The following is a 27,525-nucleotide window of genomic DNA, read 5'->3' as shown; positions in this document are numbered from 1 at the left end:
AAGCATAACTTCTGTTGTTTCTCGGTCTTGTCGTCGTACTCACTTTTAAATTCACTACGGCAGCTGATGAGGGTAAATAAAGATCTAAACGTTTAGTTTAAGTGAAAGAACTTTTTTTTCCCCTAAGATTAGTAAATACTTGCAGGCAACACTGGTGACTGGTGTTCCCAACAGCGTTTGAAATGAACTAGTTTCATGCAGACATACCATATTAACATGGACGTGGGGTGAGCTTCGTCTGTCGATAAGGCCGACCGCTGTAGTGTTAGTAACACACAGTCTAAAGCGAGACAATCAAGCAGAGGTTAGTAAAGAGAAACTACTGGATAGACACCTTGTGTAATACCATATCTATGCTCAGGCAGACATAAAGCACTGTTAACATATATTTATATACAGTTTATACAGAAAACAGTCAAATAAACCCATAATACAGAGAATGTATGAGCATGTTCATAGGCAGGACTGAAGTAAAAACCAATACACACGAAACAAACTTAAAAAAAAAACTCCAAAGAACTACAGCACCTTGACCGGTGATTGGAACCAATGAATGATTGCATAAAAACACACTACAAATTATAAAAGGATAGGGCTGCTTGTATATGACAGCATCTGTGAATAAAAAAAAACATGGAACAGTGTAATGAATTTTTTATTATTTTTTTTTTTTTAGGGCAGCATTTTAAAGAGCTGACTAAATCCAGCAAGCATCATATGAGATAATTTGATGTAAAAAAGAAAAGAAAAACAGGCTGTGACTGATGTGGTTCTTCTATCCACTCAGCTGCTTTAATACACGGGGCTGTTGCGGATCCCGCAGCACAACACCATGCTGAAGATCATCTCAAAGATCTGCCAGGAGAAACAGAGACATCACACTCAGTGACAACAAACCAACATGTTTACTATCATCTCTCATCTGTTTTCCAGGTGCTCATTCTAAACTAAGCAGTAGGAAATGTCCTGGCACATATCTGATATAAGAACTCAACAGGCAATGTAAAACGTTACAATGTGTTAGTAGGCCTGTCACGATAACAAATTTTGCTGAGCGATTAATTGTCTCAAAAATAATTGCGATAAACGATAATATTGTTTGAAGACCTTTTTACACTGATTTAATGGAAATGACGTAATAATGCATACGATTTCCTGCCAAAGATAGATACACTTTATTTTCAAAAGAATATTTAACACTGTAAATGATAAACAAAATAAACAAAACAATCAAAAACAAAAATAAAATGGATTCTCAGTCTCCATAACAAAAAATGTACTTAAATAAAAACTAAACAACATAAAGCTAAAGTGCAAATAAATATACTGCATTCAACTAAAAGAGTGCAGATTATGAAGTCTGTATATTATGTTGCCCTTCAGTAATAATTAGATTTAAATAGAGAAAATGGGCACATCGACTACCTGATGCAATATTTCACACTACAGGTTTTTTTTGCCCTGATTTTCCCCTTAAGACAATCGTAGAACATCGGTCGTTCTAAGATTGTCACTTGCAATTTCGTAACCAATCATCCTGTAGTGTGTGGTGTGTGGTAGATCATCCTGGCCTTGATCTAAATCAGGGGTTTTCCCCGACTGGGGGAACAATAGTATGTTGAATGTGACAGGTAGCCAATCAGAAAGCACGGATTCCCTCCGTGCTTTCTGAGGGGAAATTACGTCGGGGAATCCCAAACAGCTGACACGATGCAACCCGAACAACATTAATGTTTATTCAACATGCCAAGAATATAGAAATGACAAGGGGAGGAGTTGGAGCGAAATTGCTACCGCAGTTGATAAACCCGGTAACTTTTCAGCGGTTCTTCGTTAACGTGACGTAAATAGATTATAATGATTTTCATTCAGTCAGGACTGACACTAGCTACATGCATTGCAGGTAGATTGTAGTAAAGCATTGATTAATGCCTGGTTTTAAAATTAGTTAACTGAACTTATAGCCATTATTTTGTTCCCATTGTTGGACACCACACGGCAGGAACGAACCTGATCGAACCGTTATATCTAGGATTTCTGTCGGCTAATGTTTGGTCTGTCAGGTTTTGAAAATGGGCTGCTGGGCTTTACACTGAGGATATGAGGAAGGAGGGTCAGTGGAGAGCACCGGAGTTGAGCCTTTTTTCATTCAGTGTCATCAACAGAAAGAGAAAAAGGCTGGAAGAGACGATAATGCCGATAATTAAAATGACGTCTATAGTTTTAATTTATCGTACGATTAATTGATTTATCGTTTATCGCGACAGGCCTAGGTGTTAGATAATCAAAGTTAGAATTAATTGACAAATAATAACCTTTTCAAGATTTTTTCATAAAATCTTATTTAATATTTAAAATAAAAAGAATAATCTTCCTGAATAATAATAGCTCTTGATAATTGAACAATATGAAAAAAAAAACATGCAACTATAATATTTCTCTTGAATATTATACGGTAATATGAGGTTACAATTAACCCATACTTGACTTAGCGTCTCTCTTTTTGTTTTTAAACAAAGTATTAATTTACTTTACATCACAGTAGACGTTACAGCAACTGCACATTACATTAGTGAAAAAGAAAAAAACAAAGTACTGTGTGTTAAAAAATGGATATTAGTGAGTGTGTGCACATGTGTGTAAGCAATGATAGTCAACTGAAGGAATTAACACTGACGTTATCAGAGTGTAAAGAAATTAAAACAACAATCAAGTTGATAATAAATCAGTAAATTATGTGTAAGAGCCTCAAATAATAGAGTTAAAAGTTCATTCTACTAGGATCTAATTCCTGTATGTTAGGTCATATACAGGAATTGCAGAAAGAGAATAATTCTCAATCATTCAATTTTTGGGGATATAATAGGCTGTTTATTTGGCCAGCAGAGTGCGACTATATTCCATCTGAAACATCTTAGCCTACCAGATTGTCAGTCTAACCATCCTTTGTGTTGCTTGGATTTAAAACAAATTAACATGTGTGTTAGTTTTGTAGCATATGAATAGACATGCTACCATGGAGATATGCCACCATCACAGTGATGTATTTTGGTTCTGCGCTTTATTTCTTTAAGAAAATGCTAGACCTTAATATGATTAGAATCTGACTTCTATTATACACTGAATATCCTGTGCAATTATGTATATGATGAAAAAATTCTACATCTACGTTTTGTATTTTAGTTGAATGTTAAATTAGTGATCAATGTAAAGACTAATAACATCATAATAACTCAGCTCAGCAGAAACATCTTCAGGATCTCACCATTATGACAGCAACCACCAGCGCAGCGATTCCCACCAGATGAATCTTCTCTGAAAAGAGTGCGTTGATTTTCCCGTGGCAGTCCTGAAAACAAAGACACAGTTAGAATTCCAGTCCTGTGTTTTGGACTCAGACTGAAGCTTTTATTTACAGTACATGATTTTTTTAACATTCAATTTGGGACAACAGTCAAATCAACTTGATATTAAGAAAAACACTAGATGCTACATTACTTTAAGGCAAAGTTTTCTTTATAGTTAAGGGGAAAAATTAATAATTACAATATTACTAAATTTCATGATAAACTCAGTGGGTAGGGGAGAATTCAGGCTGGAAAATATTTCAGGTAAAATGTCATTTCCATGTTTAGTAAAGCAATAGACAAGTGTTAATGTTAAATAATGATAATAACTGTACACTATTTAATGTACAGTCTCTTATTTGTATAAAAATATTTTTTTTCATGAGTTAATCTGCATGCTTCCGTTTACCTTTAGCTTACAGCTGGTGCAGCTGAATTTCTCAATAAAGGAGATTTCTATTGTTTTCTAATAGCCTCTATAGAAGTATGTACCTTTGAGTCAGTTGGGCAATTATTTTATTCACTGTTTATCTTTCGTATGCCTCTGTGGGCTTCTACTTGCCTGTTACTTTGCTGTTGATACAAATAGTTTTTACTGTTGAGGGACAGATAAAGGATCCTTCTATAATAGAACAAATTGTGTTGATCTGAAGCATGCAAAACATGTGCTTTACAGTGTAAGCAACATTCAGAAGTATTCAGCAGCAGCCCTGTACAATGTCTGTCTGTCGTAATTTTATAGAATATTTTTCAGATTACAGCAGATCTTTGGGGAGGGGCAGTGTCTCCTGTGGCTGATCTCAGAGGAAATGCGGCTACTTGGGCCAGAATGGATCCGTTTTAATTTCATTTTGATGCGAATAATGCATTTTACTCGTATCAATTATATCGAGATATCGATTATTTTGACATCCCTTCTCATGTGGCTCCACTCCACCACATTCAGAGCTGTTTTAACCCTCAATGCCTGGCCTCAAATGAACCACAGAGCCACCGCGCTGCTCTGCTGCGTTATGTGGCAAAGCTCCTCTCTGTCCTCTGCTTCACTCATGATAGTCATTTTGGTTCTGTGACTTCCTGTCTACTTCCTGTTTCACTGTGTCACACATTAACTGATGCATTATAATTATTAAGAAAAGAAGAAGCAGCTTTACAAAAATTTTAACTCACAACTGGAGCGAACAAATGAACTCTGCAGAGCTATGTATACCACAGTGAAAGAAGAGGAAATGGTAGTTTTCAATTATCAAACTTCATCTTATAACAGGTTTTGTGGTTGGCACTTTTTATTTCTGTTCTTTTTTTCAGTATGTGGTTTTTCAGAAAGCTTTTTTTTTTCTCTTCCTGCTCTGCATCAGGAGCAGACACAGCTTGCCCAGAACCTTGTTTCTGATTAACTTCATTTTTTAGATGAAATAGGTTATTTACAGTAAAAAAATAACATATAAAGTAACATATTTGCCTTGCCAACAAAACAACGTTTTCATATGTAGTGCTTTTGATTGGGCTGAACATTGCGAAGCATTGAGCACCCTCAGGTATTTTGGAAAGGTTTACTCAAACTTTGAGAGACATTTATTTCAGACGGAAAAACAACAGTAAAAATATCATGGGCTGTTTAGTCTTAGAAGTTTGACTACTGTGTTGTTTATGCTGCAATGCATCCTGGGTAGAAAATGTAGACCAGATGCCAGCTCCACCCACCCAGGACTGCAATGTCTGAGTAATGAGTAACTTTGAGCTCTTCTCTTTTAATGCATCGAATAGAAGACAACGCATGGATGTCAAACGGGAAATGAAGATGAGGAGGATGAAACGGAGGAGGAGGAAGAGGATCAGATGATGCTGGTGTTTGTGCTGCCACTGCTTGGCAATCCCAACCCCAAAGAGAGCGCCGCTGCAGGAGCTGCAGCTGTTTACGGTTAGCATCAGGATCAAATCATTAACCCAACTATATGAGAATAGTGGGTTAAAAAACTTAAGCCGTGTTTCCATCAGCCATATGTCTTATATGTGCATTTTGAAGCAATGCATTAGGGAAAGTTAGTGGAAACGGCAAAATTCAAAATAACGGTTATAAAAATTATTCAAAATAATAGTTAGTGCCTACATGTGAAGATGGAAACACATTTGCTGACCAAGTTCTAACACAGTGAACATTCCCACCAGGCACAGACTCACTAATTAATTTTTTATTGAAATTTTTTTTTTGCAATAAGTATGACTGTTTACCAGAGGTATGGAACTCAGAAATTTTCAAAGCCCAAACCTCCAGCTGAGAGGGGAGGAATGCAGCTGTGTGGCTGGTGAGAGGCACTGCAGGCTGGGATGGGAGGAGAGGATCGCTGAGATGTGTGTTCCAAGCTAATTAGCAACGTCTATTTCCTGTTTATTATAACTGTGTAGAATATACGTCTGACAAAATGGTGTTTGGCGTGGCCTGGTTGATTTGCTCGAAACCAGTAGAAGGAAACGACTGATTCACATTTTCCTTCTTTTATGTTTGGGATATTTCAAATGTTTGTCTAAAATTAGCATTTGTCCATTCAGACGTTTTATGGGCCTCCCTGACAGAGCGCTAGCTTTGACTTCTCATGTTTAAGCTCAGTTCCACTACCACCCAGACCATCAGCCAGGCATGCATTGCAAAGATGAGAAAATGGCAACCTCAATGTGTGAAAAATATCATAAGGATACACAATTTTTGAAGCAATTATAAGTTTTTACATATAACAAACAACTTTAAGGGTAATAGGAAGTTACAACAAATTAGCCCAAGAGACTCAACAGGTCATGGATCATTTTGACAACATGTTAAATAATCCAAAAATATTTATTTTAAACTGAGAATTAGTCACTACCTTTAAAACTGGAATAACACTGAAACGTGTTTTCTCCCCATTTCAATTCTGATTTTAAGGCAGCATTTCACTGAGAAGAGGAATCACTGCAACATGATATTATAAAGATCAGGCTGTGAAATGAGCTAAAGAAAAACCTTTAAAGTTAGGCATCATCTGATGAGTTGGATGGATGTCATGTTTCAGTGATTAAGTTAGTGACAGGTTGCTTTTTTGTTACTAATTACTTTCCAACATTAGCCAAAGCTGTCCTCCACCGTTCCACATTCAGATGAAGAGTCAGCGCCTCCAGTCTGCAACTGCCAGCGGGACGTTTCATACCAATTTGATGACCAGTGATTTAAGATGATGTTCTTAATGTGGTTATAGTCCACTGAAAGGAAATGTGGTTTTATGACTCCAATAAATAACATCTGCCAGCAGGAGGTTGCTCAGAGTTTCTTTGGTTTAATAGTGATACTTTAAAGGAGTAAATTGACCCAAACTAGGATCAGAACCACATTTAATAGAAATGGTGTAATGAGAAAACAGTTTACTAATAAATAACATTATATGTAGGTTGTGAACATTTTAAAGGAGCAGTCTTAGGTATTTTCCAGGCATATAGAGACATTTTATAACACAATCAGGTAACTACGTTACCTTCAATAGTTACAAAAATATTAAATATCAAATACAACTTTAAAGAAATTTCAAGGCATTAGATTTCAATTTAATGCTTTGAAATTGGGCCTCTGTCTCTTTAAAAACTCCTGCTCTTTCTAAAACCCCACCTTCAGGAAGTCATCACAACATGGCTGCTCTATTAACTCTAGTAAGTGTTGTACTAAGAAGTAGCTTTTATGATGAGCACAGTAGATGCACAGTTCCCTCAGGTGTTTGCTAATTGCTGCTGGCTAGTCTGAAGGAGCTGAGTGGGAGAGTCATGGGGAAGGATTGCTCTTTCAGGTGGAAGGTCAGAAGCTTAGAAACTGCAGCTCCATGGAGGAGCTGCCCCTTGAAAGCAGCGCTAGGTTCACCCAGGTGTTTGGCACAGCTCAATGGTTGCCATGGAGATTAAAGGATTTCTCAAACATGCATGATATAATCAAGGCAACTCTCTGGGTATGTTTCTAATGTGGGGTTGTCATCACAACATAATGTAAAGCTCGATAAAGTCAATTTTATGTAAAGGCTATTTAACTCTAGAATTTTCCACAATGCTGCACTAGAATAAGAGATAAACTGACATGAAAAGGTTAAATTCACTGGTGTAGAAAAGTTTGTTTCTGGTAAAAAAAAACAACCAAAAAATCATGGCCACTAAATGTACCTACAAATTGGTGAATTAGCATGTAGAGCTGGAATTACATTTAATAATTTGTACTTAACTACAAAATGAGCCTAATATAAACTTCTACACTGGGTGTATGAACATAAAGAGGTCTAGCGAAGCCTTGGAAATGAACACAAAAGCCTGGTTCTGGCTGAGAGTGAAAAGGAAAATGCTAACGTAGGTGACATCACTTACAACTAAGGCATATTGGCTGGAGCAGACGTCCTGAAAGCCGACTTTACTTGTTATCACTGAGAAAACTGAGGTCACCTTGTCCTTACCGCAGCATTGAAGCTGAAACATAAAAACATCACACAGATGACAAAATTAAAAGGCACCAAAGTTTGACTTGATTTTGTTCCAAGAGGCGGTTTTACGCAGTTCATTTCTGCTGCTTTAGTTTTCAGTCTAAAATGGTCGTACCGTCTCATGGAAGACCTTGAGCACCTGTCCAACAGCCGACTTTTTATTTGGGTCAGTAAGGGTGTCTGACATGGCCATGTCATAGACAGAGTCATAGAAGTTCTTCATTTCCTCTGAAACCTGGAAAAGAAACCAGATTTTATAACAGCAGTTTCACCCACATTAGAACCAAAAGGTGATGACAGGCAGCAGGTGGTTTGGAGCTCTGACTGAATAAGAGAAGTGACAAACAGAAAGCAGCAGCTGGTTATGCAGTGAAAGTTCTGGTATTACCTACAATCAATGTAAAGGCATCATGTCAGAATCTAAATGTAGGGCTGAGATACTCCATGTTTTCATCTACCATAGTCTTCACCAGCCATACAGCAGCCAGGAATGGTTTCCCTTGTTGGATTATTACTATGTGAAACTTGGAGGCTTTTAAAGTTTCCGTTTCATTACTTTAAACCAGCTGTTCTCCCTCAAACTTCCTCACACTAACTGCTTTTCTACTGCAGGTCCAATAATTGTGCAATTTGAGATTTTGAACATAAATTTGCCTATTTCAAAAACTTTTTTGTCAAGGAAAAAGTTTCCCAACCTCATCCTTGGCGCTGGGATGAGGTGGGTTTTTGGCCATATCAAAATTTGTTTGTTTCCCAAAGCTGCTATGAAAACAGTTTTTTTGCTTCACAAAAGTCACATAATCAACAACCGGACGTTACAACTGGCGCAAACCACAAAGAAGAAGACAGGAAGTAGTTGGAGGATGACGGCCTGGCATGTTTTTAGTAACTAATGTGTCAACAAACTTATTCACATGTGGTTTTAAATAGCTTTATTTGTTAATGGAAAGATCTAAAACTGTTTCAACATTAGCCAAATATTGACAAAGTTTTGCGCACATTTGTAGCACAAATGCAGGTAAAGGCCTATCTGAGTTCTGCTTCTCACCTTTGTCCTCTTCTGGTGGCTGCTGCACCAGAAGAGGGAACAAGGCAAAGAGCCAAGTCCCAACTAGAGTTACAAACTGTATAAATGTTTCTATCCATGGTAATCCATGCTTTCTATCCATAGTTTTTAAGCCCGGTCTGGATTACTGAAGTGGATTTCTTATTGATTACCTCATAATTTGGGCAACTAACTCATTATAGTCCAGTTTCTCTTCTGCAGCTCAATTGGATGTTGAGTTAGATCTGCATATTATGAGAATAAACTGGCTAAAATTAAAGCTACTTTGTTTCCATTCTAAAAGCGACTCATGCCAAACCATTCACTTAATAATGAAGCCAAATAATGGGCTATCCTAGAAAAAATCCTATTAGAGGCTGCAGAAGATTGATAATGGCCATGGATGTTTATCTTCCAGTGGGACAGCTGAATGGTTCAAATCAAACCATTAGAGGCCCAGTCAAATTCTAGAATTTAATTCAATTTTAAAACTTTTCTGATACTGTCTACATATAATTTTTCTGCGTTTGAGTAAAATCGAAGAGAATTAAGGGCGAATTTCAGCATCCATATGTGCAAAGATGGTAGAAACATTTCCCAAACAAGACGTTGTTTTAACTGCTCTATTCAGTTTATTTATGTAGCGCCTCAAAGCACTTTACAAAAACGTCATTTTAGTCCAATCATACATTAGTTAAAAATTGTTCTAAGGAAACCCAGCAGATTGTATTGTCATTGACTTTATAGAAACACCTTATACTGAGCTTGCATGTAGCAACAGGAGGGAGGAAAAACTTCCTGCTAACAGGAAGAAACTTCCAGCAGAACCAGAACCTGGCTCAGTATTAGAAGCCATCTGCCATGGGTCACATTTTACTTTGTATTCTACAAAGCACAACAAAGAGGGGCTAAAAATATACGGGATACACTTTTCCAATATATTTTGTGAACAATTAAAAAAAATAATAAAAATCATTTTCCTTCCCCCTGCTCGATAAAGTTAAACTTTGTTTTAGTCTGTCATGTGAAATCCTAAGAAAAAAATAAAACATTTTGTGGTTTTCCTGTAATGAAATGTGCTAAAGTTCTGGGTGTGAATACTTTTGCATGACACATGACTTTGATCTCCACTTCTGTTTCCACTTACAGTGTCTTTGTTCATGTAACCCCAGATCCCAGCAGCAACTTCACAGGCGAACAGGATGACCAGGCAGACGAAAAACTGCAGTAGAGAGGAAAGAGAAAGAAAACAATTAGAAGGCACTTTATGAGGCTGGAACACTTACTGACTGCAGGATAAAACCAACTCACAGTTCCCAATAAACACTGGGACTCCTGAATGGCGCCGTAGCAGCCAAGGAAACCGACCACCATCATCACAGTGCCCACTGCAATCAGAATGTGGACACCTGGACAGACGGATAAAAAAAACACAGTGAATTGACGCTGTTCCAACATGGCTCTGAACAAAAAAACTTTGCTAAGTTAAATCTAGGCAGTACTACTTGACGTACAACAGGGGGCAGCACTCGGATTTTCTGTCAGCAGGAAAAAGTGAGTCATACTCCTTATTTGCACCCATGTTGTTCCCTTTTTTATTCCTTCTCCATAAAGCAACACAAATTGGTTTATAAGGATATTAAACTGGCTCTGGAGTTCAGTTTTTTCCCCCTCGCAATCTAACTACTGACTTTTGTGTCTTTGTTCTGATCTGGGCAGTTTATTTGACTTGGAAGATTAGATGGACGACTAGCAGAATGGAAAAAATGTGTTTGCTTGGTATTTAAGAGGTAACTCTCTCCTTTAAATGGTTTTCCTGAGTGATGCGCCACACTGAGCTGACACAGTCAGAACGTCCTGATATAAATACATGTATTACATACTGTATATTTTTTATATATGCAGTACATATATAAAAAATAGAAAACGTAAAAAAATGACATTTGAAAAGCACTCAGCTTTTTCTCTCAATATATCAGCAGAATTTCAAGAATGTGTCACATATAGATTGTGAAACCCACTATCTATGAAAGTAAGGGTCTCATAAATAGTGACATCATCTTGCCGGTGTCTCCTACAGCAGCAAGATGAATGATACGGAAAAAAAAAAGATCAAAACCTTTACTGGGTCAAATGTACAGAATCTTCATCTCATCAGAGGTGTGTTTGTTACTTGTTGGAATGGAACATTTCCTTATCTGCCTGTGAGGAACAGACAAAGACTACGTTATGTTCTAGAATAATGCTACCCTAGGTCTGAGGGTAAAGGTTTCCTAGCCTTAACCAAAGATGGTCCTTTGCTCAATTTGTTTGAGCAATAATAATAATGATACAAAAAAGGGTGTATTTATGAAGTTCAATACAAATTGATTTGTGCTTCCAAAATATTTCACAAATGTAGCATGAATCTGAATTCAGCATTTTGAAAATCCACGTTTTGCTGCCCAGCCCTATTCAATAATTTAGAATCCATATTCTGATGAGGGTTATTTATTTATGTTCATTGACTTTAGTTTGGCATTTAACACAATCTTACCAAACAAAACTCCTATTGGAGCTGGGATAAACAGTCTACTATATAACTGGACATAAAACTTTAACTTTAATTAGACTTTAACCAACCACTCCCAGTGTGTGAAAGTAAGAGAGCATACCTCCACCACCATGCACCAATATAGGGGTTCATCAAGGTTGTGTGTTCAGTCCACTACTCTACACACACGACTGCTCTGCCTCCCACTCATCCAATCACATCATCTGGTTTGCAGAAAACAAGGTGATCGGTCTCACAGAAACTTATTTTTTAACAACAAAAAGACAAATGACATAATTGGACATTTTTGCCTGTCTATCCATTCACCACTCTACAATAACAACTAGGTGGTAGAAAGAATCTCCACCTTTGGGTTTCTGGAGCTGTCTGGACCTGGATTGATAAAACTACATCACCATTATGGCGGGTCCAGCTGTGACCCTTCTATCTGTGGAAGCTAAAGAGAGCCAAACTTCCTAAAAGATTTATTATTAACTTTTACAACTTTGCTATTCAAAGTGTGGTAACCTACAAACTGTTAGTGTGGTTCTTCAGACGCACTAATCTTTAACAGTAAGCAATCCACAGGATGGTGAGAATGACTGGTAAAATAACTGAGGCTAACCTCCCAGAGATATTTGTCTACACATCCCGTTATTTACACAAAACACACAAAATCTTGAGATGCCAGTACCACCCAGCACTTCACCTGTTCCAAACATACAGGTCAGATCCACCAGGATGGTCAACAGGCTGTACCCTCAGGCTGTAAGACTGCTGACCATCATTGACTCCTTCTTCCCCCTCCGTCCATCTAAGCATTTTCAATGGGTGAACTATTACTATCGTCATTATTACATTTTATCAGATTGCACATGTACTATCTGCACTTCACAACATTGACAAATTATTAAAAATGAAATTGAATTGAAGGTCAACAACATAATGCAAGAAACTGTCATAACATGCTAATCCAGGAGGAGTGAATGCTGCTTGTTTAATTTTAAACATCAAGTAGGCAAAAGAAAATGAAAAAAAATATCAGCTGCCACATGGTTTGTGGCAAACTGTAAACAGGAGTTCTTATGGCATTCTTTTCCCAACATCTCATATTTGGACTAATAGTTATCCTGTTGACAGATTCTAACATAATGCTTGTGGATTTTGCAGCTTTTTCACACACACACACACACCCACACGCAAACACACACAAAACAGAAACTGAATTTATATTTGAGAATAAGTTCCACATAAGTGGTCTCTTTACTAGATGGTTTATGAAACTAACTAACTTGGCTGTACAGGATTTTATTTAAGGACAGCACAGACAAGGGGCAGATTACAAATGTATGCCAGCCCACTTCAGATTTCAGTTTGTAAAATATATTAAAAGTAAGGAAATATTTTTCTTCCTATATAATTATGGATTACTTTGTGTTGCTCTACCACATACAATTATAGTGCTTAAAAGACATTTGTTTGTCATTTAAAAATAATGTAAAATTCAGGCAGTATGAATACTTATCAATGTAGGAAAAGACAAAAAGGCAAAAATAGAAGAAAGTCACCAAATAAATCAAGAAAGGAAGTAAAATTATGTTTGAAGTTTGAAATTATGACTAAAAACAGTACATAATTTAAAGGTATGAACATGTTTTGAGTATTCCTGCATATTAGCAGTTAATACTATTTTTTTTATATTTACTTGATTTATGTTTATTTTTATACTTGATTGGGCAAGGCATATTGCATCACTTCCTGGGATTTTGTACAGTGCAGATTTATTGTCACATAGTCTGCCTGATCAAAACTAAAAGTGATTTGTGTTTTCATAAAGTGTACGTAAATATTTGATTGTTATTGTATTTCCCAAATGCTGTATGGTAAATGTTTCCCCATAAATCTAATCAATGATTGGCTTAATTATTGATAAAGTTACCAATGACTAAATGCTTAGACTGTCAGAGTCCACAGCCTCCTAATGCCCCACAGTAACAACTCTTCAGCCATGTTGGAAACACTCTAACGCTTGTTCCAGGCTGAGAGGACGGCATCTATCCTACACTATCACTCTTGCCTGTCAGCTCAGTCATAATTTAATTCCAGACCACTAACTGGTGCCATGCTTTGTATATGTCCTATCTTTCTCCCACATCCTCTTCACTCACTGAGCTGGACAAGTACACGTGATTTCTAAATCAATAGGTTTGCAAGTGCTCTGTCCATCTTTTATACTGCGGCCGTTCAGATTGACATAGCACTTACTGTTTGGCAAATACCACCTTCATTTGGCATTCAGCCATCAAAAATTCCATCCATTTGAATGCTTTTTTCCCCAGATTGTCTTCCATTGTATTCTTTAGGTGCAACTATTCATCAGGCATTACGAGTGGAAAAACTGGTGATTTCTCTCTGTTGCTGTACATAAAGTGGATTAAAATTCTCATACATTGAGAAAGCTAAATGAAACAATAGATGCCGTCAAATAAATTCCACTTGAGATCTAAACTGACAGTAAATTTAAAGACTGAAAAGCCTGTTACCTGGTCTGAAGGTTCATAAGACTGCAGTCCTCTAACAAATTTTTTTTCATTTTATTCTATTGTCTGTTTCACAAAATTGTTAAATAAAGGTAGAATGAAAAATTATAATTGCCCTCAGCAATGTATGTTATTTATAACCACACCAAATCTATTGTTGCTCTACAATAAAATTGATGAACTTTTTTGTTGCTGTTGACACTAAAATTTCTCTTGAGTACTAATAAAGGCAGTTTCCAATGATGACAATGCTGACATGTTTTATTTCATGCTAATTTTAGGTTTTAGGTCAATTGTCCCAAACAGACAATTCAATGTACAGCTGACAAAGAAATCTAAAAAAACGGAACAATAGAAGATTAATTTGGCATTAGTGCTACAGTAGGAGTAGGGTGTATTAGTGGTTACAGCTAAGCCATCCAACTATTGTGCACAAATACAATGCAAGTTTTCCTTGGAGCAGTTTCTTTTTCCCTGTTTTGCTATAGCTTCTTAACAATAAGACAGCACAACTATGAAAAACTATAATGACGGACACCAAGTACACTGGTTCCATCTGTGTTTTTAGAAAGTTCTTTTCTCCAACAATGCCGTGTCATACATTGTCTGATGGCTCAGAGTCATAACTCCTCCACATCCTGCTCCACCCTTACATATGATCTCCACTTCTTTCAATCAGGATTTCATGTTATGTTTGAATTCGTCAGGCCTTAATCTCTTTCACTTGTTTTATGCAACACTAAGTATCTTCTAATAAAACATAATTACCAAGTGATATTTTGAAATTTCCTATCAATTTTAAACATTTTCAACTCAAAAACAAGGAAGGCCCCTGAATAACTGCCCTAGCACCCCGAACACAGAACTTAGCAAGTTTTCTGTGCAGTATCACTTTGGTAATGATTCATGGATGGTTCAATTCTTTGTAAAGACTTTTTTAGGCACCTGTGTTGGCTGAAACTTTATTAACTTGCTTGTTAAATGTTCTCCTGAAACATCAAACGTGTGGTCTGTAAGCAGACAGAGTCTTTCAATCCATCCCAGAGTATTAGCAAGTTGTTGTATAGTCACAGCTTCCAAACTGTACTGTAGGCGATGCACATTATTCGGTTGCCATTAAAGAAAACAATCCTCATAAATTCTCCAATATGTCCCAGAGATTAGGGACATTAGCAGACAGACATGTCAGAAAGGAAATGCCTATCCAATCCAAGAATCATATCTATTAGTTTGACAGAGAGTTCATTCCTGCAAGTTGCAGTTAATATTTATTTCTTCCAGTCTCAGGTGTCCTTTCAATACTTTCTGTGAGCCTTAGTATCTTTGGTACAGTAGTAGGCAAAAGGTGTGGACATCTACAGCAGAAAGACATTATTCAGTTCAGTTTGCATAATGTTTGCATGCCTAGTGTGAACTCAAAGTCTGAGTAAGTGTAGCTACAACTTGATACTGCACTTATTATAGCAGTCATTTGAGATGTCATTACAGCACAGAAAAGTTGAAGAAGGAAACATGGCACAGCTCTCATCCATGTGTTGAATGAATCAGATCGACTGTTGTTTTGCTAATAGCACAAAGCAGAACTGTAGCAATACAGTAAGGCCAGAAAAGTGGCCTGCGGTCATTTAGTGAAGCAGGGTCAGGTATTACATAAAAAAACAAAAAAACAACTAAATTAAACCAGAAGCGCCTCACGAATAAGAATCGTCTCAGATGTTTGGAAAAAGCAAAAAAAAAAAAAAAAAAAAGAAAAGATGCATGCTTCACATTAGGGCAGAAAGGAAACTCCACTTCTCTGGAGCTAGCTTGTTATTGCTGCCTGGAAAACTTACAGTAGATGTAGCTTAGCAATTTTACAAGCAAGCACGAAGGCTTGGCAAGTGAGTTATTACAGCAGTTAGCAACAAAAATGGAACATTTGAGATCTGGCCTCTGTCACACATGCCTCCTAGATTTCAAATAATGCATGTTTAGTATGTTCCATAATTTCAGGGGATTTAAGGTCACAGTGAGGCCGTCAGTGGGAAATAATCACACTGAATCTCACACTTTCAAAGACTGTCTCAAACTTGATCTTAATGTAAATTACAGTATGGGATGATTTTCATTCAACTGACCAATAATTATTGGAAAATTGCTAAATCACAACAGAACAGGAGGGTGGGCAGAAACTGGCCAATCAGTAGACACAGCACATCTTGATAGTGGATAATAGAACAAGGTAGCAGGCTGAAAAATGCATGACAAATACAAGTTTAACACACATCTAATTTATGACCAAGTATGGGAGACCTTGACGTACGTAGCACTTATTAAGGCCAAAAATTGGGATCACTAAGCTTAAGACTTTTTAAGACCACATATAAAACCTTGTCTACAGACCAGGGATACACAGCTCATTGTGCGCTGCCTGATTGACAATAAATAATTAAAACCACACCCCTTTTTTAGTACTTAAAAAAGGGGTGATATTAAACATTAACAGTTCAGTGACAAATGTCGTACAGCTATTTCTGGTATTCCTATAAGCTGCTACGGTAATGTACATTTTCTCCAGACTGGACGTGTCTGTGGGACTTCCTTGCACATGTTTTGCTGACTCATGTTGGTTTCTTAGGACCTGTATAATTTGGGAGAAGACAGGAAGTTTAATTCAACTTGTGCATTGGTAGTGGTAATAACTTTCTCAGTCACTGCGGAAGTGAGTCAAACGGAGTCATGTTTTGGCAACATCCTGAAGTTCTACTATTGTCACTCAACAGGGCTGACAGCAGCAGAATTATCAACATTTTCCATATGAAGCTGATTAGTCAATCCTTGTTTTATTTCATCTTGTCTTTCTCTGGGCACACCCTGAGTTCTCAGGCGTTTTACACATCTAACAAAATCTCTACAGGTTTGCACAAGTGTGGAGGGCTTGACATCATCATCTACAATTTCACAATGGTTTAAAACAATAATTGGCGGACCAGGAATTTCAACATACTTCTCTTTTCTCTTTGATCAACTCTAAATCTAAAAAGCTAAAGACAAACTTGAACTCAATTATTCTTCACCTATCACAAATTTCTTGAATTTCAACTTATGATTTATGGAACCATTGTTTGGTTTGTGGACATACAAATTTCTTGATTTCATTGATTTGTTTTGTGTGGTGTCCACCCTAAAACATGAATAATGAAAGACAGTTATATCAAACTAGACCAAAATAACTGTGTAAACCCTTGGACCACTGGGTTGCCCAGCAACACGATGACCTAACTCAACCCACTGAATCAATGGGGGAAAGCTGGATTAAATCAACTCTGATATGAAGGAGGAGAAAAAAAATGTCTAAGAATTATTTTTTGATTGGTAGTTTAAAACCAGAATTAACAAAGACTTTGTAAATCTGCCTAACATCACAGGACTGATCAGATTTCCTTGGTTCAAAAAATAGTGGAGAAAAACAGAAGTTTGCACTCCCCCTTTAAAAAACTGTGTTGTTCCTGCTCAACTTGCTCCATTGTTCAGGCACCTATGATCAGGTCATCTTAGGTACAAAGTCAGATTTAAAAACAAAGAAAAATGTATTTAATCCCAAACATAATTCTGGTGTCAGATACTCTTTGTGACACAAAGCCTAAAGGGATTATGCAACTTGTATGAAAGTGCTTTTATCAGCTGATGAGGAAACGCATGTAATTTAGCAGGAAAATGACTAAATAGGAATGTGGTAATGAATGCTGAGGAATGTCCCAAATCAGATTTAAACCTTAGTTCCAGTTATTAACAAGTTGAGCAAACTTCTGGTTATGTAAGTGCTGCTTGGTGCAGTTCTGCTGTTCATGAAAGCACTCAAAGCGCAAGTTATGAAAGTATGTGTATATTTATTAGTTCAGGGGGAGGGGTCGTCATGTTTGGTTTATGTTGAGGGTTTTTTCAGTGTGTGGGGGTTCTGAGAGACAAAAGGAGAAAAACAGATGGAGGAAAAAGAGAAGGTGGGAGGGATTAAGGAAAAATGAAGAGACATAAAGCGACTTTAACACTAACCACAACCAGACGGGGAGATGTGGGTGGAGCTACAGCGTAGAGAAATAGGGTGGTGAAAAGAAAAGGGAACTCTGTGAAAAGAGAGGGGGGGGGGGGGGGGGGGGCACTGGTGGGGAAAGGGGCAAGGGGAGGAGTGGAAGAGAAAGAGAGTGAGAATTTTTTTTCCTATGCTGATGACTTTTTTTCTCCTTGTCTTAGGAAAGAGTTCCAGGCTTTATGTAATGGGCAGGATGTAATCACTGAGGGAAAATCACAAAGTGGCATAGCTGTGGCTCTTACAAACAGCCACAGCTATGCCACCTTAAAGAACAGCCAAACACGCAGACTGAACAGCAACATTTCTTTTCACAAACCCATCATCCTAAATATTCCTTTCTAACTTTCATCTCTTTTCTCTTCCTCATCTCTAGGCACTGACTCACAGATGCTGATGGAGATGGGAGGAAATGGCAGGCAGGCTAACTTAATTTGGGCGAGCTGAACTCCAAACAGATTCATGTGACTTGCAGCAGGTTCACTGTTAGTCCTGGTCACAAGTAGCTGATGATGTGGGCGAGGCCGTGGAAGATACACTCAGCCAGATCAGATCTCTGAAGCCTTAGCTCCACATGATGCTGGAAACATTCCTTTAAAAATCAGCTTCATGTTTGTGTCATTGCATCTCACAATGTCTCATTTGTCCACAGTGCATTAAAGTTCCACTTCCTGGCCACACCTTAAGCTAAGAAGGCAAATCTAGTGAGAGAGAGAGGCCACTAAACTCTGAGCCTCATGGTCGAGAAATTAGCTTAAGATGCATTTTACTTTAATACAGTTCTGGAAGTAAGATGGGAATCTGAAGCCACTAAGTGGTGGGATGCAAAAGGCAAGGACATGGAAACCAGAACAAACTGGTACTGAGTGGTAAGAGAGGGCCAGGAAAACATTCTCCTCAACACTGTCAAACTACGCCCCAGTCCTACATCCAGGGTTTTAACCGGAGTGACTCAGGAGAAACCATCATTCTTTCCAGGCTTTCGGCCTCAACACATTTTCTGTTTGGGGTTTGGATGCTTATTGCTCGGTGGGCAGAATAGTCATCTTGAAGTCAGGAGGTTGTAGGTTCTATTCTTCTCTCATATGTTGATGCAGCCCTTGGTAAGGCACTAAGTTTCCTACAGATCTTATCAGTGTAGAAATGTGAGAACACATGGGTGAATGTGGTTCTATAGTGTAAAGCTCTTTAAATGGTTGGTATGACTGGAAAGGTGTTATATAAATTCAGTCCTTTTATTCCATACATGAGCATGATGAAGAGTGTTAAGACCCTTCTCCTGGCTCTGATTGGTTGTTTCTGACAGAGCAGTGTATTTGCAATATCAGTTACTTATTTTAGCAGCGCCACAGGGAGGAGGCAGAGGAGCTGGATTTTTTCACTGATTATCTGGTTCTTGTTATACTGTCAGAACACAACTACAACTTTAACAAATATGTGAAGAACATATTTTTTGTAAAAGTTCACCAACTGCAGCTCTAATTCATGTAGCAAATTCTGTGGGTGCTGCCCAGGAACCTATGAGAAGTTAGGGAAGCACCAATCCACTTTTTCACTTCCGATACCAATACTGATATCTGAGGGTTAATATTGGTTGATACCAATCTGATACAGAAATACAGGCAATTCAACATTTGAACTGACTTAAAATGTTTCTTTTTTTTTAAACACAGATATAAATGTACTGAATCACAAATTTATTTGATAACTCTGCACTAGTATGACACACTTAAATACATGTGTGACTTAAAATAAATTTAGTCACATGTAAAAAAAAACACAACTTTAAGTTCAGTCAGTGCATTAAGCAGTATTACAACCAATGTAAAAATAATAAAGAAACATTCAGCTGATTTGGTTAAACAATAAAAATTAAATGCAACAAACTGTCTTTCAAATGGTTCAGAAAGTGCAATTAGGAATTCTAAATACAATGTAACAAAAATAAAGCATGATGTCACTGAGAGCACAGAACATGGAATTAGACTGAATAGATCTGCCCATATGGATCAGGCATATTGTCACCAATACCTGATCTAGAATTTTTTATAATATCGGGACTGATACAGATATTAATATTGCATCAGTACATCCCTAGAATAAATAGAGGCATGGTCTGTAAGCCACTATACTCTTCAACACCTGGATTTCTGGACACTGGCACTGGTCAGTACGGTTTAATGAATCAAAGGCTCTCCTATAATCTCTACTGCAATGCACTGAAACCTACAGCAGTGTTTGGTGAGCGCAGCCTGTTGTGAGGACAGGAACAGGAACAGAACAGGTCAGACATGAAGATGGGATACGTACAGGTGTAGAAGGAGGTGGGGGCATGGGCTCCGTCCACTTCAAGTGACATCAGGTTGCTGATCGTTTGGTCATGTCTCAACCAAAGGGCCACGCCCAGGATCACACCTCCAGCAAGCTACAACATACAACACAAACATCTTAGTGAGATTCAGTCAGGGGACTTCAGGTTAGGAACATTTCTGGACAACCTTGACATTACTGAAATGTACAGAATTTAACAAAACGAAGACAAAGATCTTGATGTTGAGTCAACCCCCAGCCCCCAAAAAACAGTCCAATCAGACAAAACCTAAGCATCTTAAAGGTCAATTCAAAATATTGTCCAATGTGTCCTAATTAAAGGAAATGACAAGGAAATATGTGGATAGTTATACATTGTATTTCGCAACAAGCCATCAAAGTGTCATAGGAATCTCCACTTTAATGTAAAGTGACAACGGCGTGCTGAGTGGGTGCATGCTAAGATTGAAACTACATTAACCTAACAGCTAGGATTTGACCAAAACTGCACCAGAACTCTCAGATTTTGTCTTTTAGACAGCAACACATAAACTTTTATTTGAAAGAAAACAGCAAGAAGAAAGTTTTTAAATCCAGATGTCTGATTTGATCAAATATTCCTGTCTTTAAAATGCTGCTGGCAGAATGTTGTTCGTTTTAGCGCCATGCTGTCATTGGTCACTACAGAGCAACAGGCCTCTGTTTATTTCTGAGCATCAGTGAAGCACCCAGCCTCATGTACCTGTTCCCCTTAGGAAGCTCTTTCTGAACTAAATTTATTTAGGCATTAGGTTCCTGTGCTGCTTTGCATATAATGGCGTAGCAAAGTGTGTTCTCCTGTCACCACGGAAATGCTGATTTGTTAATTATATAATGGGGAAAAAAATCTGTGCATTGGAATCCTATTCGTGACTTTCTCTTGGATGAGAAAAGCGTAGAGCAGAATCGCTCCTTTTTTTTTTTTAGGTGAGCCAACTGCTGCTTCTGAGAATAGAGTTCAACCAAAACAGAAATCCCCTCCCTGTCCTCCATCTCTGTTAGTCAGGTCCATTCCAGGGCTCCTGCAAGTTACTGCCTAGCAACCAAATAAACAGTGTTACTGCGAAAGTTCAACACACACACACACACACCCCTCAGAGAAACAGCTACCACAGTTCGACTCAGGGCTGGGCCATGATCTTTTAATGGTGTGTTTGAGCGACCGCTTTGGAAGTCGAGGCATTTGCTTTCATTCCTCCGGTCCTCATAGACGACTTTCAACACAAGAAAGCAGCACAATATCTTACTGCTGTTGTAGATGATTGCTAAAATCACTCTGTTCAAAGATAAAAAGGGATTTCACCACAGTTTATGTATTCTCAGAAGCCCAGCCGCAGCGCTGTGATTCTCTCTACTTTGTTGTAATGTGCTGTAGCAGACGTACTGATGGTTACTAGAAAGAAACATCACAAAAAACTAAACGGATCAGCTGAAGAGGCTGCTGCTCTTCAGCTGAGGACTAGCATGTAAGGGATTACTGTCTTTGTTCTAAACTAACAGTAAATTGTTGCTAGACTCTCCTTTGGTGGACATTTTTGAAGGGTCTGGATTTTTTTTTTTTGGTGGATAAGTACAATTTATTTATTTACATTTATTTTAAAATTTATATATCATAAAATAAAATAAAATTTTAAAACACAGTCCATTTCATCACAGCTGAAGCAGAGCTCTTAACACTCAGAAGTCCTCCTGCCTTTTGCTCTACACACACTATTTGAGAAGTACTGGTTCAGCATGTAAAAGTCAGACTTAACATCTCATATATTTCTTAGCAATTTTGCATAAATTGCAGTTGCAGACATTTCTTCAAATGCCTGCAAATGTGCAGGCATTTGTTTTTTCTTAGATTACTTTGCACATAGTTTTCATTTCTTAACATTTTTTTAAGGAAATGAAAGTGCCTTCACACCAGCCCTGTTTAGTCCACTTTAATCAAACTCCAGTCCGTCTGCCTAGAAAGTCCGGTTTATTTGGGGGCGTGAATGCGTAATCGTACTCTGATGCCGATCATTGAAGCAAACTCTGAGCCGCCTACAAAAAAATGGGTCTGGATTCGGTTGAAGTGTACTCTGGTGCAGTATGACCAAAATAAACGCATGAATCTAGTGGTAGGGGTAGAAATGGCTCGTGGTCTTTTACCAAAGAGAAAAGTGAAATGCTAGAGCTGCCAAAATCTGACGCCAGTCCATTATTATTTACACCTCATGAAGAAGGAAGTTGAGCTCAAAGTCTTCAGAGGTTTTTGTGTTGTTTCAAAAGGTTTGGTTCATCTCACACAGTGCAGTGTGAAAGCCGACCACAGCAGCTGAAAATGTAACAAATGTTCTAACCTAACCGGTTTTACCAGATTATCAGGTGGGAAAACATCTGCTGGCATGCTAGCATTAACCAGAAGCAACATTTTTGAACCATCTGAACCTAACCAGATCATGTCCAAACTCTGACCATCATGCTGGCTCCCAGTTGAACATTTGAAAGAGCAGGGATCACATCAAGGTCATTCTCATTTGAGGTTACAATGACCATACCTGCTGTTTAAGACATCCCAGAGAAAACGCTTTCTTGTCCTGAATATAAAAGGTGGGCAGCCTGAAATAAAGCTTTCCTGGCTTTATGTGAACTTTTAGTGTGAGATTGAAGCTAGAGTAACATGTAGTTAACTGTCTCTGACAATAAAAGAAGTGCTGGCAGTCTTATAGAAACCCAATACGCACACAGAAGAACCTCTTGTGACAAGAATATATTTTATGCCACTTTTTGCTTCCCAAGTTGCAAAATGCAACTTAGGAGCTTGTAGCTCCACATTCTTTTTATTTTTCAGTAAACTGGAGAGAAATGAATAAATAACTTTTAACCAGGAAAAGAAAGGTGTGTTTGGATAACATGGCGAACTAAAGCTAGGATGTGCCAGATCAAAATAAATGAAACAAACATGCTTTGGCAGCAGTATGAAAGCGTTCCAAAATATCTAAAAAGAAGAGTTTTCAACATGAATGTGCTTCCTGGTCATGGATTCCTTTTCATAAACCACTTTGCGACTTTATGACTCAAATATTTGGGACAGAAAGAACCTCTTCCTGATACATTTTCCAAACACATCAAACTTATTCAGCCTTCATAATTCAGCACCTTTGACACCAACAGATGCAAGAGTCCCTACGAGATCCTGGGACAAGATTTATGTGATCCTGAAGACTCGCCTGAATCCACTGAACCAACGGCCATTTGGTTTCTGAACTTACACTGAGCTGAACAGTTGACAATTCTGTAATTAGATCTGACTGTAGAATACTTTTGCAGTTATTGGCACAGTTAACACTAAGGCCATTTTACCAGTTGATTGCACCTAAAAAGGAAGATGTAAATCTACGTTTAATGATCTAAACACATGAACAATGTTTTTTTCTTCAGTGCTATTCCCCTGCAGTTGTATTTTTAAATATAAAAAGGAAAAGTATTGTTTTTATGCAATGTATAACTCCAAATGTGTGAAAAAAATCTTTCCCTCTATTTGCATCTAAAGAGCTCCAATAAATATATTTTCCCACTAAATAATCACTGAATGCTCAGGGATACCAGATCATTTAGGTTTCCTTTTGTCCGAGTCTGTTTGTGATTTCAAACATTCTCCTCACATTCCCCAGAGGAGACACAACTCAACTGCAGGCAGGCCAGTCCACTACCCAGAGTCTCTTCTTCCTCAGCCACGCCTTTTATGCTGCAGGGAATTGTTGTTTAACACTGAAAACACCACAGGACAGATGTGGTCTAGATATGGCGGCGTGTGTTTCCATAGAATCCATGAATACTAAGACTGTGTTCAAATACGTTGTAGCAGAAAAAGGAGAAATACTTTTTAGTGTTCTCACATATGAGAATTCAAGAAAGAAAACTTTGTTGAATGAGGAGCAGTGAAAACGGAAACAAAAAGGTCATTTCTTTACATTTCTATAATTGTCGGAAAGCAGAGCCTATGTTTCCCCACCGACTCCCCCACCACGGTCTATTTCTGCCAGCTGCAGAAGTGGGATCTAGAATGTTGAGCATGCTGGGGGTTGGGATCCTGTTTGCTGTTCCCGCAAGTCTCCTACAAGACCACACAAACCCTCAGTCCAACTAAGCACCACCATGCCCTATAAAATCACTTTACTTTACGCTCTTATCAATTCAGTTTTTTGTAAAGAATAACAGATGCACATTAAGTTCCATCTAAGCATAAAATGATCCTTTTTTACATATTACGTCAGAAGAATTTCAAAGAAAAAGACTTTCCAATGACGTCGGAAAGTCTAAGAAGCGTTTGTTGTCAGACTCAGACTTCTTCCTGTAACTTTTCAGAGTTCTTTGTTACTTGGATGTACGTCAGGTGTTGTCGCACTGCCGCGCTGAACTGGAGGGTTGCATGTGATTCCTATTCTAAATATGTAGCTGAAGGTGTGAGGCTTCATTTGGCTATGGAAATCTCAACAAAATCTCATGTGTAGTTATCATATTAAACATTAATATTTCTGTGTTGGAGCAATGCGCTAAGCATTTGAACTTCAGATAATGAGCTCTCTTTAGAAACTTGGCTTTTGGAAATATTTCCAGTTGCAGAAAACAAAACCGATAGGTGGAAACATATCAGTCTCAAGTATTGAGACTCTATTTAAAAATTACAGTTACAGTATTAACTGTTGCTGGTTTTCAAAACCAATTAGATCAAATCAGATGTCTCCTTTCAATAGCTGTGTTAATGTTATGATAGGTGAAAACAGTTGTGTTTTTAGTCTAGGTAAAGGTGACGATCTCATGTTAGTCCGTAGCTAGAATTTATAAGACACTTTCACTCGCATTCATTAGCTCCTTGTGCATTCTAAAAAATATTTACTGTAAAGCAATAGACCGATATGGATACAATTTATTGCATATGTAGACCAGTTCCGCTTTGTTCACAGAGCAGGTGGTGACGCTCAATTCCAATATTTTGCTAATTTTCAGGGGTTTTTTTGTGATCTAATATATAAATGCGACCGCAATCAGATTTCTGTGTGAATAGTTTACGACACTAAAGCAACCCGCCTGCACAGAGAAAGAACGTTGATGTCACACAACAGCGCACTTCTTACAGAAGTTAACAGTGTATGGAGTCGTTGATGGATCAATTTTAAAGTTTATTCAGCAATGGAAGCCGGCAGTATCGTCACAGCATCATAACTCAATGGAAGCTAATAAAAAGAAAGAACAAGAACTGGTGCAGAATTATGACACATGCATCATAACAATGACGCAAGAGTCACATAAAATGACCGTACAGACTGCAGATGCTTTAAGAACTATCGGATTCATATGGAAGTGGCACCGATCGGATTTGTTTTTATTTTTGAGAGGTTAAAAGATCGGAATTGGGCCTTTCAGACTGCCGTGAAAACGTTGGATATGAGCGATATGGGTGAGAAAAATCTGATTTGGGTTTCATTTACCTGCTGTGTAAACATAGTGTACTGGTACGTAAATATTCGATTTGGACAGAACTGGCACTTCAAAATTCAGTATGAGAAAGCAACGTTGTGGTGTGTGTTACAGGCAGTTTCTGTTGCTAACTGCTGTTTGAAGAAATGAGCAACGTTCACGAGACACAGATGATGTTCTGTAGACACCTCAGAAGCTCTCAATGTTGTTTGATCCAAGTTGGCAAGCTCCATAAAGTGATGGTAATGCTCCCAATTCTGTATGTCAGGTGAAAAATGGTAAACCCCTCATCCGCCTGTCATATATCTGTTTGATTTGTTTACCATTTACCAGGCTATAACTATAGCACCTAAAATATGTAATAGGTTGGTAATGTAAAAATTATTCATAAAAAATAAACCTCATCCTATTATTTGTGTTTACTGTAAACTGAGTTGCCTTCCATATCAAGACTTTGTCCTGGTTAAATATGAATGCAGTAATTCTTCCGCACCACTATCTGCACTGTTTACAGAGAGATGCTTGACTGAACTGAAAAACTAACAAGTCTAAACTGCTTGTATTTTTTGTGTTCTTAAAAAGTGTCTTGACCTAATGCCAGAAATTGACTTCATGTGCAATAGGTTATTTTCTTAACAATAGCTATTTTCACAATCAGGTGTCCAAATTTTAGACTGAGCCACTGAATACAATTAAGAGAATAAAAGGGAAAGCAAAGTTCAAAACTAAGCTCAAAATGGCGATGTTTAAGTACAAACTCATAGGGAGTTAAGACACGGGTGAAAAAAAGAACTACCCTCAGATGTTTCCATGATTCATTTACCCAGCACAGAGTTTTGACTCACCAAATGGAAACCACCATGTCATTCCCCTTCGCGCGCACACACGCCTACACACACACACACACACACACACAAGTTGGGTGGAGGATGGAATCCAAACAAAGCTTTTCTCCAGAACCAACAGGATCTAAACCCCAGAAAACCTGCAAATCTTACATAGTGGGCCGGAAAAGGTTTTAAACTTTCACAAGGGAGCAAATGAAACAAAATATGGGGGTTTGTGCTCGTACTGCGGATCTGCAGACGACATTTACTGGAGACTACTTAGAACTGATAGAAAATCAGGGGTGAAGCCCCCCACGCCCCTTATTCTCCCCCATCCCAGTCCTGCCTGATAAACGCTGTCCCGCAGTCCTGATGAAAATGCCCCGTTAGGTTCATCAAACCAACCAATGGAATGCGCTTAGACTAAATAAACAACGCTGGCCTAGAATTGAAACACAGATAAATCAATAAACGTGCAAAATAAAAACGCGTAGCTTTGAATAAAAAAAAATGGCGAGCCGTAGAGGCACATTGAAATATGGACCAGCGTCGATTTTTATCTCTAACGGACTCGCAGCCTAAACAAACCTGGCAAAGCAGACGCGACGGCCCTGCGCAACAACGTGTCTGTTAAGCAGGTTTTACCTACCCAGAAGATGAAATTTAAGAAAAACAGCAGGTATTTCATGAATTTGGTGCAGCCTTCGACTCCCATGGTGGTCCGATAATGCAGGTAACTGGCAGCCGAGTAGCAGAAACGTGGAAGTGCGGGCAAATAACGGGCTCGAGCTCAACTGGGAACCCCAGACTTGACTTCCAGAGCTTGTGGAGGGAGGAGAGGCAACACCCAGCTCCTCCTCCCTCCTTCACAGGCTCGGCCTCG

At 38.2% G+C, this 27,525-nt stretch overlaps 1 protein-coding gene across 1 annotated transcript; it reads right to left on the bottom strand.

Moving 5' to 3' along the window:
* Nucleotides 1–43: 43 nt before the first annotated feature.
* cd81a (CD81 molecule a) lies at nt 44–27,525 on the bottom strand. Its single transcript, XM_032560461.1, has 8 exons — nt 27,292–27,525; nt 20,326–20,440; nt 10,188–10,285; nt 10,024–10,098; nt 7,947–8,066; nt 7,719–7,817; nt 3,266–3,349; nt 44–855 (listed from the first exon to the last, which is right to left on the bottom strand). The coding sequence occupies exons 1-8, from the start codon at nt 27,355–27,357 to the stop codon at nt 793–795; spliced, it is 720 nt and encodes a 239-aa protein (XP_032416352.1). The 5' UTR covers nt 27,358–27,525; the 3' UTR covers nt 44–792.

Source organism: Xiphophorus hellerii, chromosome 4, assembly GCF_003331165.1.
Source record: "Xiphophorus hellerii strain 12219 chromosome 4, Xiphophorus_hellerii-4.1, whole genome shotgun sequence".
Lineage (NCBI taxonomy): Eukaryota > Metazoa > Chordata > Actinopteri > Cyprinodontiformes > Poeciliidae > Xiphophorus > Xiphophorus hellerii.
Note: the sequence above shows the minus strand (reverse complement) of the source record. Positions and strands in the feature narration are given on the sequence as shown.

Coding starts and splice junctions, on each gene's coding strand:
- cd81a (XM_032560461.1), bottom strand. CDS start 27,357: ATGGGAGTCGAAGGCTGCACCAAATTCATGAAATACCTGCTGTTTTTC. Junction 20,441..27,291: donor TCTTAAATTTCATCTTCTGG/GTAGGTAAAACC, acceptor TGTATGTTGTAG/CTTGCTGGAGGTGTGATCCT. Junction 8,067..10,023: donor GTTACATGAACAAAGACACT/GTAAGTGGAAAC, acceptor TTTCTTTTCCAG/GTTTCAGAGGAAATGAAGAA.